At 41.2% G+C, this 15592-nt stretch overlaps 1 protein-coding gene across 5 annotated transcripts; it reads left to right on the top strand.

The window, feature by feature from the left end:
• Positions 1-44: 44 nt before the first annotated feature.
• Positions 45-15508, top strand: p2rx1 (purinergic receptor P2X, ligand-gated ion channel, 1). Of its 5 annotated transcripts, none has more exons than XM_069147002.1 (13): positions 54-494; positions 4562-4706; positions 6599-6670; positions 7017-7086; positions 8298-8385; positions 8515-8595; positions 9265-9406; positions 9578-9723; positions 12334-12424; positions 12523-12588; positions 12682-12777; positions 13348-13383; positions 13997-15508. In XM_069147002.1, the coding sequence occupies exons 1-13, from the start codon at positions 358-360 to the stop codon at positions 14000-14002; spliced, it is 1176 nt and encodes a 391-aa protein (XP_069003103.1). In that variant the 5' UTR covers positions 54-357; the 3' UTR covers positions 14003-15508. The 5 variants fall into 5 exon arrangements, with proteins under 5 accessions (XP_069003101.1, XP_069003100.1, XP_069003104.1 ...); XM_069147001.1 differs by having other exon boundaries at positions 13348-13392; XM_069147000.1 differs by lacking the exons at positions 13348-13383; positions 13997-15508 and adding an exon at positions 13111-13341 and having other exon boundaries at positions 45-494; positions 7017-7074.
• The last annotated feature ends 84 nt before the right edge of the window (positions 15509-15592 follow it).

Genomic DNA, 15592 nt, shown 5'->3' with positions numbered 1-15592 from the left:
AGGGAGGGGAGAGAGAGAGAGAGAGAGAGAGAGAGAGAGGGAGAGGGAGAGACGGGGAGAGAGAAAGAGAGGGAGAGAGAGAGAGAGGGAGAGAGAGAGAGAGAGAGAGAGAGAGAGAGAGAGAGAGAGAAATTGAAAGAGCAGGGTGGGAGGGAGGAAGTCCTCCACTTCAAGACTTTTCATGAGTCGCATCAGACGTTACTTATGAGAGGTGGCACAGAACCCCGTGGCCCCCAGTGAGGCGAACCAAAGGGGAAGAAGTAGTGGATTCTTTGGTGGTTTTTTTTTTATATATATGCGCGTGGGGTTAAGAGAAGCGAGAGACCCTTCTCTCTGTGGGTCAGCCGGGGAGAGAAGATGAAGAGCCAAATCACCAACGCCCTCTCCGACTTCTTCTTCGAGTACGAGACCCCGCGCCAGGTGCTGGTGAGGAACAGAAGGGTGGGAGTGGTGTGCCGGCTCATCCAGCTGGGGGTCCTGGTTTACATCATTGGGTAAGACCCCTCACCCGTATGCTTTTTGTAGCTGTTGTTCAGTGTAAGGGCTACAGGTAGACTTGCAGACTTGTTAAATTGTCGTGCATGTCTCAGCTCGCTTGGAATTTCCTTTCACAGAGACCATACAGCTTCTTAGTGGCTGCTTCAAACAATCAAATACAAAAATTAAAGGAAGATGTCTTTAACTTCTGCAGTGCCACCGACACTGTATTATGTATTGTAATACCTAGGTCATGGGAGTGTTGACACAGAAAATGAAAGGGCACTGTAAACGAACTGTTGGCAGCGCAAAGACTGACGGACTGATGGCATCAGGGGCAAGAGCATGAGATAGCGGAACCTGCGTTGTTGAGACCAAAAAAAAGCAGCATTCTTGTTAACTTGCGTAAAGCCAACCGAACCTGTCGCAACCTTTACACGATTGCGTTGACATGATGGATCAAGCACCGAGAATTTCTGAAGTCAGAGAGCTTGTTTTGTTTTTTAACCACTTCCCTTCAGAGCGTCCTGGTTTTTGTTTCTGTAACTTTTGAAATTACTCATGGGCTGTTTGTTTAGGCATTAGTATGAGTGTGATGCCCCTCCCGCACCTCTGAGCAGCAGAACCTGAGGAGCTGCATGTGATGAACACGCTGAGGCACATGTTGGTACAGATCACGATCAACCGCTGCCCAATTCACCGCCAAACGGCGCACAGACGCGTTATTTTCTGCTGGTGTTGTTGATGGTGACCAAACATGGAACAGAGAAATAACAGATTACAGAACAGCTTCAATTGCTAATGGTGAATTTCTTTTTTTTTTTTTTTTTTAAAGGAAAAAGCGAGATACTTTTCAACCAATTTGAGATGACCCATTGAGGGAAGTTTTAATGTCAATAATCTCAACGATCAGAAAAAGGTTATGATGATCTCTTCTTTAAATTTGAAATCTTAAAAAGATGAAGTGTGGTTTTAGTTTGCACTGTGCATTGTTAAAAAAATATGTGAAAAAGATTTGTGCCTGACAGATCTCTCTCCTCTCCCTCTTTCCTAATCTGTCACCTGCCTTTTGCAGCCATCAGGCCACATTCATTTTGTTTGCTGATGTGCATGAGAGGAGATGTGATTACAAAGCTGTCCAGATTCCTTTCCTCAAGATTCAGGCAGCTGGCCAACAGGTTGGAGGCAGAAGTCAGACTGTCGCTCAGTGAACCGGTGAACCACTGGTTGTCTTGTCAGGAATGTTCATTTTCATGTCCAATTTAACCTTAGATCGGCCCCACAGCATGAAATGTCAATCAGCAAAAATTAGAAATGAGTTGTTTTTGGGGGGCACTGGTTTAAGGTTAGATTTACGTAATTTATTCTTATGTTTAAAAAAATTAGGCACATATGGGCATCCACAGCTCAGTGCTTTGAATACATCTCTCAGAAATACATCAACATGAATGGTTTTCATTGAAAGTTTATCAATCAGTTGCAGGCAAATCTCTTTTTAAAGTCCAAAAGCACATGAATTTAATGAGAACAGAGAACAGCAGCTTTAGTGACCCGTAATTACTATTTTTTTAATTACCTCCTTTTTTTTGTCACTTTTAAGTTGATGGAAATGACAATCTATTGTTTGTCTAGCTTTTTCATGTAAGTTTTTTTTTTTTTTTTTTTTTTCAGTCTTATTGTCTTTGCCACAAAATGAAGACTAATCTCAGGGCCACAGTACATGGTGGGAAGAAAAGCCCTCCACACATCAAGGAGCCTCCTCCCTGCTTCCCTGTTCCCCTTTTGTCGCAGCAGATACAGATCTCACTTAGACTGCTGTTTTGGAAGATCCTTCCATTATTTCCACGCTCATCAGTTTCTTTATTCCATTAATGTGCTCTATTTTTTTTCTCCACTTCCCCTTCAATGCTAGCTCCAACTTACATAATTTGATTTGCCTCGCTGATAGAAATTGCGGCATTGTGCATATTATTTTACTCTGCAATTTGAGAGATGTCTCTGTTCATCTGTTGCTGTGAGGTGCTTTCATTGTCCACAGACAAATGAACGCGCGCTGCAACACACACTGTCCTGTAGGTGTCCTGCCAGGGGGTAATTTCTTTTCACACCTTATAAAATAGCTGTGCATGTTCAAGAGGAAAGAGAGCATGTGTGTACATACAGTATCTTCTCAGTGCACACCAGCTGTTGCCCATAATACTTCCTGGCTACACACACACACACACACACACACACACACACACACACACACACACACACACACACAAAGGTGCTACACCCCTATTCTGAAACTCATTTTTGCCGAATGATTTAGGCCTGACTTTGTCAATTTGACATAACTGCAGGACAAATCTGGATTATTTAACATTTGGTCTATAAAGTTAAAACGCCTGCAACCCGTTCTGCGGTTGATCTCTTCTGTAACTCTTTATATTATCACAAGGGGTGGAAGAAGTACTCAGATGCTTTACAAAGTACACAACTAACATATCACAGCCATAACATGAAAACACTGACAGGTGAAGCATCAAGTATAATATAACAGCCCAGCAATAAATCCTCCCTTCATGAGTATTATAATATTCAGTTGTTAATCGGTCTGACTGAAAGATGAGTTGATTTTTTTTAAATGCTCATTTTGGCGGCTGTAATATGTGCTGCTCTTAAACAGTAGAGTTATACTGAGAGCTGTTCCTAATATTTTGACCCTCCCCATTTAAATGAATCAGGAGGATTTTTTGCTCACGTTTCACCTGCCAGTGGTTTTAATGTTGTGGCTGATTGATGTATATTTACAGTATCAAAAGTAAAAGTACATGAAATTGGCATGACATTATTGAATGATAATACTGATACATCAATGTGTATCATTAAGTAGTTGTAGCTGATTAGGGGGAAACTAGTTTAAGTACTTAATGTTAGTTAGTTTAATTCAGTGGTTCCCAACCTAAGGGTCGAGCCATTCCAATGGGTCACATGTTTAAACTGAGGTATGTGCTGGGACAGAATCAGAAAACACACTTACATACATTGTTTTCACTTTTTATTTGATTTTGTTGGTGTTTCAGTTCGCTAATATTTGCTTTTTTCCTCTTCAAACCTCAATTAGTTATTTAAATGAGTCCATGTGAGAAGTTTGGAGAAGAAATGTGTCTGGGATTGATAACAAGTCATAGACATCTGAAACATGACAAGGGGCCCCAGCTGGGAACAAGCCAAAGAGGCTGGGAACCACCAACTTCATCTTTAGCAATGCATTGGGTTTTATGATTTACTTTTTTGTTGTTGTTGTTTTACAATTAACACATGATTTGATAAAGGCAGGTAATGTCAATCTAAATCTAAATCAGACTCCAAAAAAAGGAAATCATATTTCAGTTTAAATTAAACATAATTACAACAGCAAGATGGTTTAGTAGATTTTCAGACAATGTTAATTGACAGAAAAAAAAGAAATGTTTGTCTTTTTTTTAATGTATAATCCTATACTGAAACCTAGTAACGATATAGCTGTCAAACAGTTGCAGTGGAGAAACAGTAAACTAGAATCAAATGGAATTACAATATACATGACTTAGATACTTCAGTAAATGAACATAGTTACAGCTGATTCTCGTGATCAAAATCCTTGCTGACAGACATGCGAGCTGACATTTGAATGACATTCAGATTATTCAGAAATACAATCAGTGCCATCAGCTGGTTCACAGCCAACGATCAGCATTGTAATTCCACTGATCACAATTGTGATAAAGCGTTTGATTTGCTTTCTACTTGAGCTGCTGTGACACCGTCATGATTCCTTCTCACACGCTCTGAAGCCAGTAAATGTCTGTACTCTTGAGGTTCAACATGTCAGATCTGTCCTAGCGGTGGTGGCAGGATAAGCAGGAGCACCATGACATTGTACAGCCACAATCACTCGCACACATTTCCCTTAGATATGCTACTGGCTGTGGAGAATGTCATGTCAACATCAGCCATATGCATGCCCTTGCCCGTGGAGGTGGACGGTCGGGACGGGGTGGAGGGGGAGTCTGAGGTGCTGACAGGACTGACAGGATGCTCTCTTTGTCTCGGACAGGTGGGTGTTCATCTACGAGAAGGGTTACCAGTCCACAGACACGGCAGTCAGCTCTGTCTTCTCCAAAATGAAAGGCGTGGGCTACACCAACGTGAGCGGAAGCGAGAGAGTCTGGGATGTGGCCGACTACGTCTTCCCTCCTCAGGTCGGTGACTGCTTGGCTGAAAGCCTTTCACACATGCAGGAGCATTTAATATGAGCTCGTCACATGACTCCTAGTTGGTCAAGAATCTGTTTTGCCCTGGACACAAGTCAGTGATCACTGTTAGGATTATAGTAAATCTGGGTCGGAGTCATAAATCATGAAGTCAACATCCAGAGTCCATGAATCAAACTGTCAGGGTGACTGAACATCAGGCTAACTGACAGTAACAGTAACAGTAACTGACTTGCCTGACAAAACTTCAAAAACTTCAAAAACTCTCGGCTCCCTGAGGAAAACTGGTCACCACTCAGATCACGACAATGTTTAAAACATCATACGTTTGAAAACATCCGTGTTGGCTTGATTTAACGCCAGAGCCAATCCAGTGACGACACCGGTGATAATCTGGGTTTGTCAACATGAAGGTGTCTGCGTACATTCCCAAATCCCTGCGTGCAAGAGCCGAGCAAACAGACTTCCAAATGGGACGGTGCTCAAACACATTTCTGTGTTTACCTAAAATGAGTCCTCTTATCTGTGGGAAAGAAATAAAGAAGACACAATGATGGTTGTCTTGTTTGCTTTGATGTGTGGGTGTGGGCTGTTCTTTTACTTCAGAGTACGGTTAGCACACGGTTTACTCTGATAAACCCAACCGATGACATGAAAAGGTCACTTTTCTTTATCACATACTTTGATCAAAAAGGTATTAACTTCCAGCTTTATTCTGAACCTCTTTTTGTGGTTATTCTTCAGGCGGTCATTGTTTCAGTAGTCACCACTTCAAACGTCAAACTGGCCACACTTAATATCGCAATGAATATTGTAGTACGGGATCCAGCATCGTTTCCAGTGTATCATCCTCGTATACAATACCACGCCATCAAGAAAACTCCCATGGAAACAAAAGGAAACAATTATTTTGAAATGATGAAATTCATTGTTTGGATGTTTGTCCCGATCCTCTGGGTACGATGCAGCCGACCAACATCATGGCACAGGTTCGGTTTAGGCAAAAACAACTTGGTCGGTTTTAAGAAAAGATCAGGATTTGGATTAAAACAGAAGACCTTTACCGTCATGGTTACATTAACAAACATTATCGAAGGGTCATGAAGTAACCTTAACTTTTTGGAAAAAGGAAATGAAGAGCAGTCTCCCATGTTAAAATCCAGTGTTTTGTCAACCCACAGATTTACCTTGACCTCGTCCCTACATGGTCTCTGTGGCTGTAACTACGGCACCTTTCTTGCTCCTTTGCTACTGTTATGTAATGGACCACAGGTCGTAATAACCTGCTTGACAAACAGCCACATTTTTTTTTATGGGAGGACAGTCACACCACAGACATGGTCACTGTGTCTGTTGTTAGCTATCTTAAAGCCAATGTCAACAATGAAGCTGTTCGAGGCCAATCAACAGACCACACACACGGTCCCACAGTCAAATTTGGACGAATGGTGAAGATACAAAATGGGCAGGTTTATTTTATATGGCTACTTTTGAGCTGACCCATGATAGCTGTTTCTTCAAGTTTCCAGTCTTCATTCTAAGCTGAGCTAACAGTATCCGTGGCTCCAGCTCAATCATACAAACACTGCATACATTTTCTTCCCCAACTGTCAAAGAAAGCCAAAAGCACTTTCAGAAAAATGTCAGATGAAAACTGGCCAAGGATGAAACAACATGACTTTTTGGGATGTAAAAGTTTCCATTTGAAGGTGGTTGTGACATCAGCCGGCTCACCAGCGGGCTACGACTGACTAATGTTTGACAGGCTGCCTACAGTTAAGTTGAGCATGTTACATAACATTTGTTATGTGATTTTATGGCACAAATTCATGAGAATAAAGAAATTGTAACACATTCCTTCTTCTAATCCAAAACTTCAGGGAGACTCATCTTTTGTAGTGATGACTAACTACATTATAACTGAAGGCCAGAAGATGGGAACGTGTCCAGAGGTATGTGAAACGTTCTCTCTCTCTCTCTGTTTTCTCTTTCTCCCTTTCACTTACACACTGCCATAAATAGTAAAACAAAACGGAAACTGCGTCTCATTCCAAGACTGTTTCTATAATTGGGTAATCGTGTAGCCGTTGTAGTGCAGAAAAAAAAAAGTATTTTTAAACGTAATGGTCTCAAGATGACATAAACAGCAGTTTGTGTCGGCTGCCGTATGTACCGATGAATGCAAAACTTTACTGTCATATTGTCATGTTGTTTTCCTGTTTAATATCTACTAGTTTCTGTACAGCCACATACCACAGTTGTGTACACACTCTGACCCCAGTCTCTTGTTCATAACAGCTCAAAGGCCAGCACAACTGCAGCTCAAACGCCGACTGTGAAGGAGGGAGTTTCAAACGTACGGGACATGGTAAATCCTGACGGCCCGACAGTGTGTGACCTCAGCAGTCCTCACTGAGTTTCCGTCTGTGGCCAAACTCAGAACAGTCCTTGACTTCTTATTTCCTTGTTTTGTTTCGCCAGATGACAGCCTATATTAAACCTACTCAAGCCAGTGCTTGTACTCGACCATGAGGGAAATAGGGTTATGAAGCAGTGTATTTACAAAATGGGCCGTGGCTCTTGAGAACTAGTTAAAGGAGGCTGAGACACCCACCACTGCAAAGGTAAACATTTACAGTAGATGTCGCTCTAGATTACTCTTGTCCAACACCGATATACAAAAAAAAAGATTAAATAGCAACCTAAGTCTTAGCAACCAAATATTTGGTGTATCATGGCTTGTTGATCACTGAAGTAACCCTGCCTTAAGCAAACTGACACAAGCATGTATATATAAGCTGGCACAGACGTCTCAATAATTGTCATGCATGTCAGTGGACGTACACCATATAACCACACAGAGGCACCAAAAACAAATAGCCATCACACGTGAGCTTTTTTAATAGATCCAACCATATAGACTATCGCTGGCGAGTTCAAAGAGCAGTTACATAAATGTATTGTCCTCCATCTGTCCCACGGTTACATCCGGAGCCTTTGAAGTCCTCTGTGTCCCACATCGACTTCAATAAAACCGATGTTAGCTAAAGCTTTAGATCTGTCTGTTTCAGACCGGTCAAATTCACCTTGAGGTGCCAGTGTGCCTTTAGAGGCGGCATGCTGTCCCTACGCTTGCAGACAAGTAAACATGTGGAGGCGCCCCTGTGGTTAAACAGACTGCTGGGCTCCAGAGGAAGGTCAGAAACCGAAGCTGAGTGACCAAACGCCTGCTGGAGGACTGTCTGTAAACTCATCCAGCGCACGATGAGAGAGACTGGTAGCAGCACAGCTAATCACATGCAGAGAAATGATACGTTAGGATGAGGGTGAGATAAAGGAAACAGTGTTTTCAGCGTTTGCTTTGCTCCACTTTTATATCTTGCTTCCTGATGTTGATGTTAATTCAAGATAAGATGCGAAGAGGAGGCAGAAAATGCTTAAATTGCTTTTATGTTAAAGCCTACATCCTTTCTCTGTCTTTTTTTCTCACTGCTTCTCGATGTTGTACTTTTGCCAAATACTTGCCCCAGTTTAAAGTTTTGTCTCCAGTGATGAACTCTTGTATGTTTCCATGTCAAGGACAAATGACTGGAGTCTGTGATAATAAGACAAAGACCTGTGAGGTGTTGGCTTGGTGTCCAGTTGAGGATGATCACGAAATACCAGAGTATGTGGACTCCCTGAATTATTCACACTGCTAGCAGATGCTGTGTTGTGATGATTGAATCTGTAATGACTGTGTGTCTGTAAAGGACACATATAGCAACATTTGATTCTCTTCTCTCCTCCGTTCCAGTCCTCCTCTGTTGATGTCTGCAGAGAACTACACACTGTTCATCAAAAACTCTGTAACTTTCCCCTTATTTCAAGTCACAAGGTGATGGAGCTCACACGTGTCAAACTAAATTTAGCCTAGCAGAGGCTACTAATGTCAATAAATCTAGATAAATCAATACAAATATACAACATAAAATATGTTCACATGCACCACTAAAAATGTATTAAAACACAATTTTTAAAGGGGCACTCGACTTATTTTATTCGGGAACGTCATCATGGGTCCTCTAGAGTTAATCAGGACTGAAAAATATGTTTTTAGGTTATCTGTGGGGACATTTAGTTTTAAAAATGAGGGCATTTACCAGGCAGGGACAACCTTATGAAGGATTTTACTGAGATCCATTGTGGGAATTGTAGGACCCAGGATTTTTAGAGTTTGAACCATATTATAAGTCAGGATATCTTGGTTCCTGCTGCAACCCTTTCGGCCTTATTTGTAAAATCAGTCTCTAATGTGCCCCACCTTTTTAATAACGCGTGACACTTAAATCATTGGAGTACCCCTCAGTGGTTCAAAAGGTAAAGTTAAAATGGCCTTTAACTGTGCAAATAAGTCAATTTCAGATCACTATTTTAAGTAGAAAAGTCAGTAAATCAAAATCAGTTGTGCAGACACAATATAGAGCACTGATTAAACAAATACATGTAATTTGAGGTTACCATGTTTTCCTGGACTATATTTTATAATGTCTAACTGTGTTCTCAGGAGTAACCTGGTGGAAGGTGTAGACGCTCATTACATCAGCAAATGTCTTCATGATCCAAAGAACGCTCCACTGTGTCCCATATTCAGACTGGGAGACATCGTGAAGGAGTCTGGCTTCAACTTTGAAACAATAGCCCGAGTGGTGAGTTTGCTGCATAATCCCTGCTTCAGGCCAACAGGAGTGGACATGATTCGCTTCTGAATGAGCGGATTTACGTTTTGTTTAACCACAGCTGCACATGTGTTGTCTTTTGATGTTCTGTTTCTCTTTTTGTGCTGGGGACTTGAGTATTGTGTGCTTGTGTCCTGACAGGGAGGGGCCATTGGTATTGTGGTTGACTGGACATGTAACTTCGACTCGGATGTAAAACACTGTAAACCCAAGTACAACTTTCACGGCCTCTATGGAAACCCCACGGAGACAGACAAGGCCAGAGCGTCAGTGGGCTACAACTTCAGGTGTGCACTGAAATAACATGAATTCAGGTGTAACACTGTAGTAACACATGCCCACCTCCATATTCTTGGTCCCAGCTATGGTGCTTAAAGCAGGAGTTTGACATTTGAAAAATGTTGCTAATTATTGAGTTAGCTAGAAGAAGCTGGACGTTACAGCAGGTTATCTTAGCTTAACATAAAGATGGGGAAAGAGCTACTGTAGCCTGGCTCTGTTAACACCCCATAGAACCACAAACTTGCTTTTAACACTTTGTTTTTAATCAATGAAACATTATAGCATGGACACTAGTGAGTTTAGTTGTGTTAAATTGGATTATGTTATCTTTGGACTGAGCTAAGCAAGCTGTTTCACACTCAAGACTTATTTTTATGTAAAGCTAAGCTGCAACTTCTCTGACTTTTAAATTTTTTCCCAGAAAAATATATTTCCCAAAATGTTATTGGGCTCTACTTTTGTACAAGCTTAAAGCTGGTCTTGGAGTATTTGCATTTTTGGTGCAGTACAAGAGTCTTTTTTCTGCATGTGCATCGAGTTGCTATCTTTGTGGCTCAACATGAACCCGGCTGCGGCCAGATGGGCAGAACGATACAACCGGGGCTGTGTCGGTAAAGATGCCCTCATGCAGTGCAATTTTGGTGTAATTTTTTTAGGTGAATTCATGGTTGTGTTTCCGCCAGCTCAAACCAGGTCTAAGTGCAGCACAGCTGATGCAGGACTATTTTTGCAGCTTTAGTGAGCAAGAACACTCATAAACAGGCCCATCCAAAATCCCAGACAGGTGGTGGATGTCCTACATATTTAATCCCACTTACGTTAATAATTAAAACAAGATTTTTTTTTTTAATGCAACCTTCTGATTCACTTAATCATATAAAAAATTAAGATGACTCTAGTTCTTGGATTGGATGTAAATTAGGCAGTTAGTGTGCATCATGACACAGTAGAGAATCTCAGCCATGATATACAAAAGGTTAACTACAAATTCATTGAAAATCACACATAAAGGAGTAAGGAATTCAAAAGCCCTTTCACCTATTCATCTGGTTTGTTAATGTAGTCAACCATGTAACACTGGTCATTTATGCACAAAAGATTAAGCCCATTTAAATAATTATTGGCAAGTAAATTCAAAGCACACTCAAAGCTTCCGATTCAATTCTTTTACTAACAAGATCAGTGTGATTGGAGCACATTGTTCTTCAGCAGTGTTATTAATAAATGAATTGCATCAGGAGCTTAGTGTGTCCCTAATTTACTTCTGCTCACTCCTCAGCATCAGTCCAACACCTGATTTCAGTGTATATAAAGTGTTCTTTATTCACTTTGACATTTCATTAATGATGAAATATAAAGTTTTTTCCATTTTCAACATTTCAAATAAATCACCTGGTATGCTGACCTTGACACCCATAAAACCCTCAACGCGCACAGCTGAATATGTCAAAGCTGCTACATCCTCTGACAGGGTCAGTACGTCGGTTGTTAACGATTAAGATCTGATTTGATCGGCGGTGATTGAAGTCGGCTGTGACACAACTTCTAGTAAATGATCTTTTCCTTCTACGTCACCACTGTGCCAGATGCACTTGCTTTTGTGTTTACCAAATTCCCCAAAAAGTTGGCCACACCTACATACGCTCCCTGCACACAGAATTTAGACCTTCCTTTTACGCTGCGCCCCGATTTAAATAGAATCCATTGTCTATTATTTTTCTTGTTAAAAACCAACCAAACACTGGTCATTGAAATTTCTAAATTCATGCTAACATATTGTCACCAAATGCAGAATCAATATTACTGCTCACTTTATTTTCCATGAACTGGACTGAGCTGGGGCGGCACAGTGGAGCAGTGGTTAGCATTGTCACCTCACAGCAAAACAGTTCCGGTTTCAAATCCGGGCCTGGGCCTTTCTGTGCAGAGCTTGCATGTTCTCCCTGTGCCTGCGTGGGTTCTCTCCGGGTACTTCCTCCCACCATCCAAAAACATGCACCTCAGGTTAATTGGTGATTCTACAAATTGCCCTTACATGGTCTTTGTTTCCATTTGTCTCTTTGTGTTGGCCCTGTGACGGACTGGCGACCTGTCCAGGGTGTAACCCTGCCTTCACCCAAAGTGAGCTGGGATAGGCTCCAGCCCCCCCTGTGACCCTGCTCAGGATAAAGCGGGTATAGATAATGGATGGGTGGCTGTTTCCTCCTGATATTGCTCTCCTTTTGGTCTGTTGAGTCTGCAGAGAGCAGACTGGCTGAAGTTTATGATGTTTACTTGCTTTCAGTAAAAGAGCTCTGAGATTTGTTTTTGAATATGTTCCAGTCTGTTCTCTGGCACAGCTATTAATTTAGATAGTGCTAATTGGCTTCATGGGTGTTGATTGTAGTGTAATTGCATGGGTAGCTTGTCGTAGTTTTTCATTAGTAACAATGAATCAGAACAATTTTGGTCTCTAATATGGTGATATTAGCAGAGGGAGTGAAACCTTTCATGTATTTACTGTTTGCATTATGACAGTTAAAACTGGTGTCTCAGTAGTTTAGTACGTAGGAGTGAATGAATAGACAAATACATTTCATGTAATATATTGTGATAACTCTGGTGTTTGTTTGCAGGTTTGCAAAGCATTATATGGATGAGAAAGTGCAGAAAAGAACCCTTCTCAAAGTGTTTGGCATCAGGATTGATATCATCGTGCAGTCACTGGTAAATCATGTTACTATTTTATTTTACAACGTATATGCATTTCTCACTTGAGATATAATCAAAGTTTGTTTTGTATCACTAAACTCTGTCCTTTACAGGCACGGAAATTTGATATCATCCCGACTTTGACAGCAATAGGCTCTGGAGTGGGAATTTTTGGAGTGGTATGTTGTAGCCTGAATTATACTCACAATAATTAATTACTCATTATTTATGATTTTTTTTCACATACAAATGAATGTAACGCTTCTTTTCAGGCAACTGTAGTGTGTGACTTGGTACTGCTCTATTTGCTACCAAAAAGGGAATTTTACAAGAACATGAAATTCAAGTACACAGAGACACAAACACAGGTAAGATCTACTCTGTCTATAACCCCCCAAAAAATAATCTCATGTAAATTCAGTTTGTTCAATTTGAACACAAGATGGCAGCAGATAACAGCCAAGACATCGACAAACTATTTAGAGGTGTTGTTTCTCTGCATCTTTTGGATGTATTTCAGTTGAATGCGACATTCATCGCAGCTAGAAATCCCAGCAGTAACCTTCAGTAACTTTCAGATTAATGCTGTGTTTATTTCCATAACATCAGCCAGTTATTTGATAGAAGATGAAATCTGCGTCTGTCCCACCCAGACAGCTTCCCTGTTCAAGTGAAACAGGCAGAACGTTTTGTATTTACAGCAGGACAGTGAGTCTCTCGGTTTAGACACCAGCATCTATTACACCCTTGATGCAAATGCGGTACGAGTCCCAGGCACTGACAAGTCCAACGTGAGTGCACGACAAAGTGTGGACAGTTCAGCAGATGCTCTTTATTTTTAATGTGTTCTATCATAGCATGCTGACCAGTGTCGTTTTGCACGACACCATAGAGGTCTAAATGGCTCCTGTTCTGTGGCTTTGACTTCTGTCCTACAGGATCCCGACTCAGAGGCAGGCAGCACAGAAACTGAGGTATCTAAAGTAAGCCTTTAACATGTATTTGTCAACACGGTATCAAGGTGAAGCATGAAATAGACACGCTCGTCCACTACAGCAAAATGTGAGATAGGAACGCTTTGTGCTATCTAGGCGTTAAAGTTACACGTTTTCCCGTAGTGGATGAAAATGAAATGAAATGTTTAGAGCCATGTGATTTACGGGAAAATTGTACTTTTAGCAAGAACAAATGGTTGAGGTGACTAAATAAGCACATGGTTGGGCTTTGGAAACACATAACTATTCAAGATAAAACTTTGTGACCTCCTGGATTCTAACTTGCTAACATGCTGCATGGCAGTCTGTGACTAATACCACCAGGCCGCCAAAAAATGTCCTTGGTACTCTGTCTCAAAACTTCTGTTGCGTGACCTTGGTCACTTGATCCCACATCCAATGACATTTATCTGTAATTTTCACAATTTCAAAACGTGTAACTGTCACGCCTAGACAGCCCAAAGCTTGGCTATCTCACGTTTTGCTATAGTGGACCGGCGTGTCTATTTTACGCTTTGCTGTGATACTAAGTTGTTTTGTGCTTTGACTTTTGTGAAGGCTCATGTCTTATTTATCTGCTGTCCCTGTGTAGAAGTGACCTGGGAGCACAAGCCAATGGCCGTGCTACTTTTGAAGGTTTACCGCACTGGAAGTCTGCCAAAAACCATGCAAGAAAACACTCTTTAAATGGACTCCTGAGACTGGAAAGCACACAGTGAAACAACATTGCGCCACATGTCATGTATTTCTCTCCAATCTTCAGCAGCATCCCTTGCCAACAACATCCTCCCACTCTTAAAGCCATCCTGAGTAACTGTGACTCTTGCTGTTGTATGTAGAGCCACAGATAGCCTAGCTCAGCCGTGTGTGTACTTTTTTGGGTGTAGCTCGGTTTGCTTTTGTTCATATGTTGGGTGTAACCTCCACCTCTTTAATTGTCTGCGTGTCTGTACAGGTGAAAGATTAATTCCAGGCACTTCAGTGCTGCTTGTGTGTACACAAATCATCCATGACCTCTTTCACTGACCGTGGAAGCAAGAAAGAAAGCCAAAGTGTGAATGGATGTGCCACTGTCCGAGCGATTCATCCTTTGTGTGCACCTTGTGATCAACAGTTGAACACAATAAAAGATGTACAGTAACATTTCTGCTTTTTGCTGTTATCAAAGAGGAACAGACCAAAAATATCAAAAGGATTCCGATTTTCTTCTCTTTATTTTTATTGTCTTTGATTATGTTTACGTGTACAAAAAGCATGCAAAAAATAGCTTATTTATATATATTGGTACATATTTACATTGTAACAACTGCATTCAATAGGGATGTGACATGCTTTGGATTTAGGGACTTGACACAGATGAGTGAGTACATTCAGAGAAATGCACAAGACAACACGAGACAGACACCCAGGAACACAGAGACAGCAGGCACCTTCGACACACACATCAGGACAGTCACATAAGATACACAGCAGTGATACAAGAGTCCCTGACATCACATTATGTAGACACTCACACTCCCACACTCCTCCTCCACTCCTCCTTTGGATATATTTATGACCTGAAATCACAATAAAATTGGTCCTGCCACTCACTTCCTGTGGCAACTACACCCATTGATTTTTCGTCATTCTGTTTTTCAATGCAGTATCGACACAAAGCAAGGGAGCGTTGTGGGAGAAAGCAGACATCTGACTAAGCCGCAGGATCCAGTACTTTTGAGTCATTATTGTGCATTTGGGATCTGCAGATCTGCAGCAAGCAGTGATGGAAAATCACCAACCTGAAACCTGAAGGCTGTTAACAAGGATCAATTGTGCGGTATTTCAAGATTCATATGCGTGCCCACACATTTTTGGCCATTTCAAAATGTATTGTGCTGTAGAACCACACAAACATGATGCGATCAGTGGTGGGGAGTTGTGAAAATTGGCAAAAAATGAGGGAGATCTCTGGAGGCGGAATGGGTGTGGCCTATATGGGTTGATTGACACATGTTTAATTAAGGTGTAAAAAAAAAAAAAAAAAAGTTTTGCTTTTTCTTGTACATCTCAGTTCAATAATGTTACTGTAAAGGGCTTTATAAATGGCCACAGAGTAATGCAATGTGAACCAAAAAACAGTTCAGCGTTTAAAAACTCTGGATACATAGTACAGCCTGGTATCACAACATGTGTAATACACCCGTCA

The sequence above is a fragment of the Embiotoca jacksoni genome, unplaced genomic scaffold, assembly GCF_022577435.1.
Source record: "Embiotoca jacksoni isolate LCO1_2020_lvr unplaced genomic scaffold, fEmbJac1.0.p SCAF_13, whole genome shotgun sequence".
In the NCBI taxonomy this organism is placed as follows: domain Eukaryota; kingdom Metazoa; phylum Chordata; class Actinopteri; family Embiotocidae; genus Embiotoca; species Embiotoca jacksoni.
Note: the sequence above shows the minus strand (reverse complement) of the source record. Positions and strands in the feature narration are given on the sequence as shown.

What these genes read in the sequence shown, in the direction of transcription:
- p2rx1 (XM_069146999.1), top strand. Translation starts at nt 358, where the DNA reads ATGAAGAGCCAAATCACCAACGCCCTCTCCGACTTCTTCTTCGAGTAC. An exon ending in GTCCTGGTTTACATCATTGG is followed by an intron (nt 495 to 4,561) that starts GTAAGACCCCTC and finishes TGTCTCGGACAG; the next exon opens with GTGGGTGTTCATCTACGAGA. An exon ending in ACACAGAGACACAAACACAG is followed by an intron (nt 12,778 to 13,110) that starts GTAAGATCTACT and finishes TTGTATTTACAG; the next exon opens with CAGGACAGTGAGTCTCTCGG.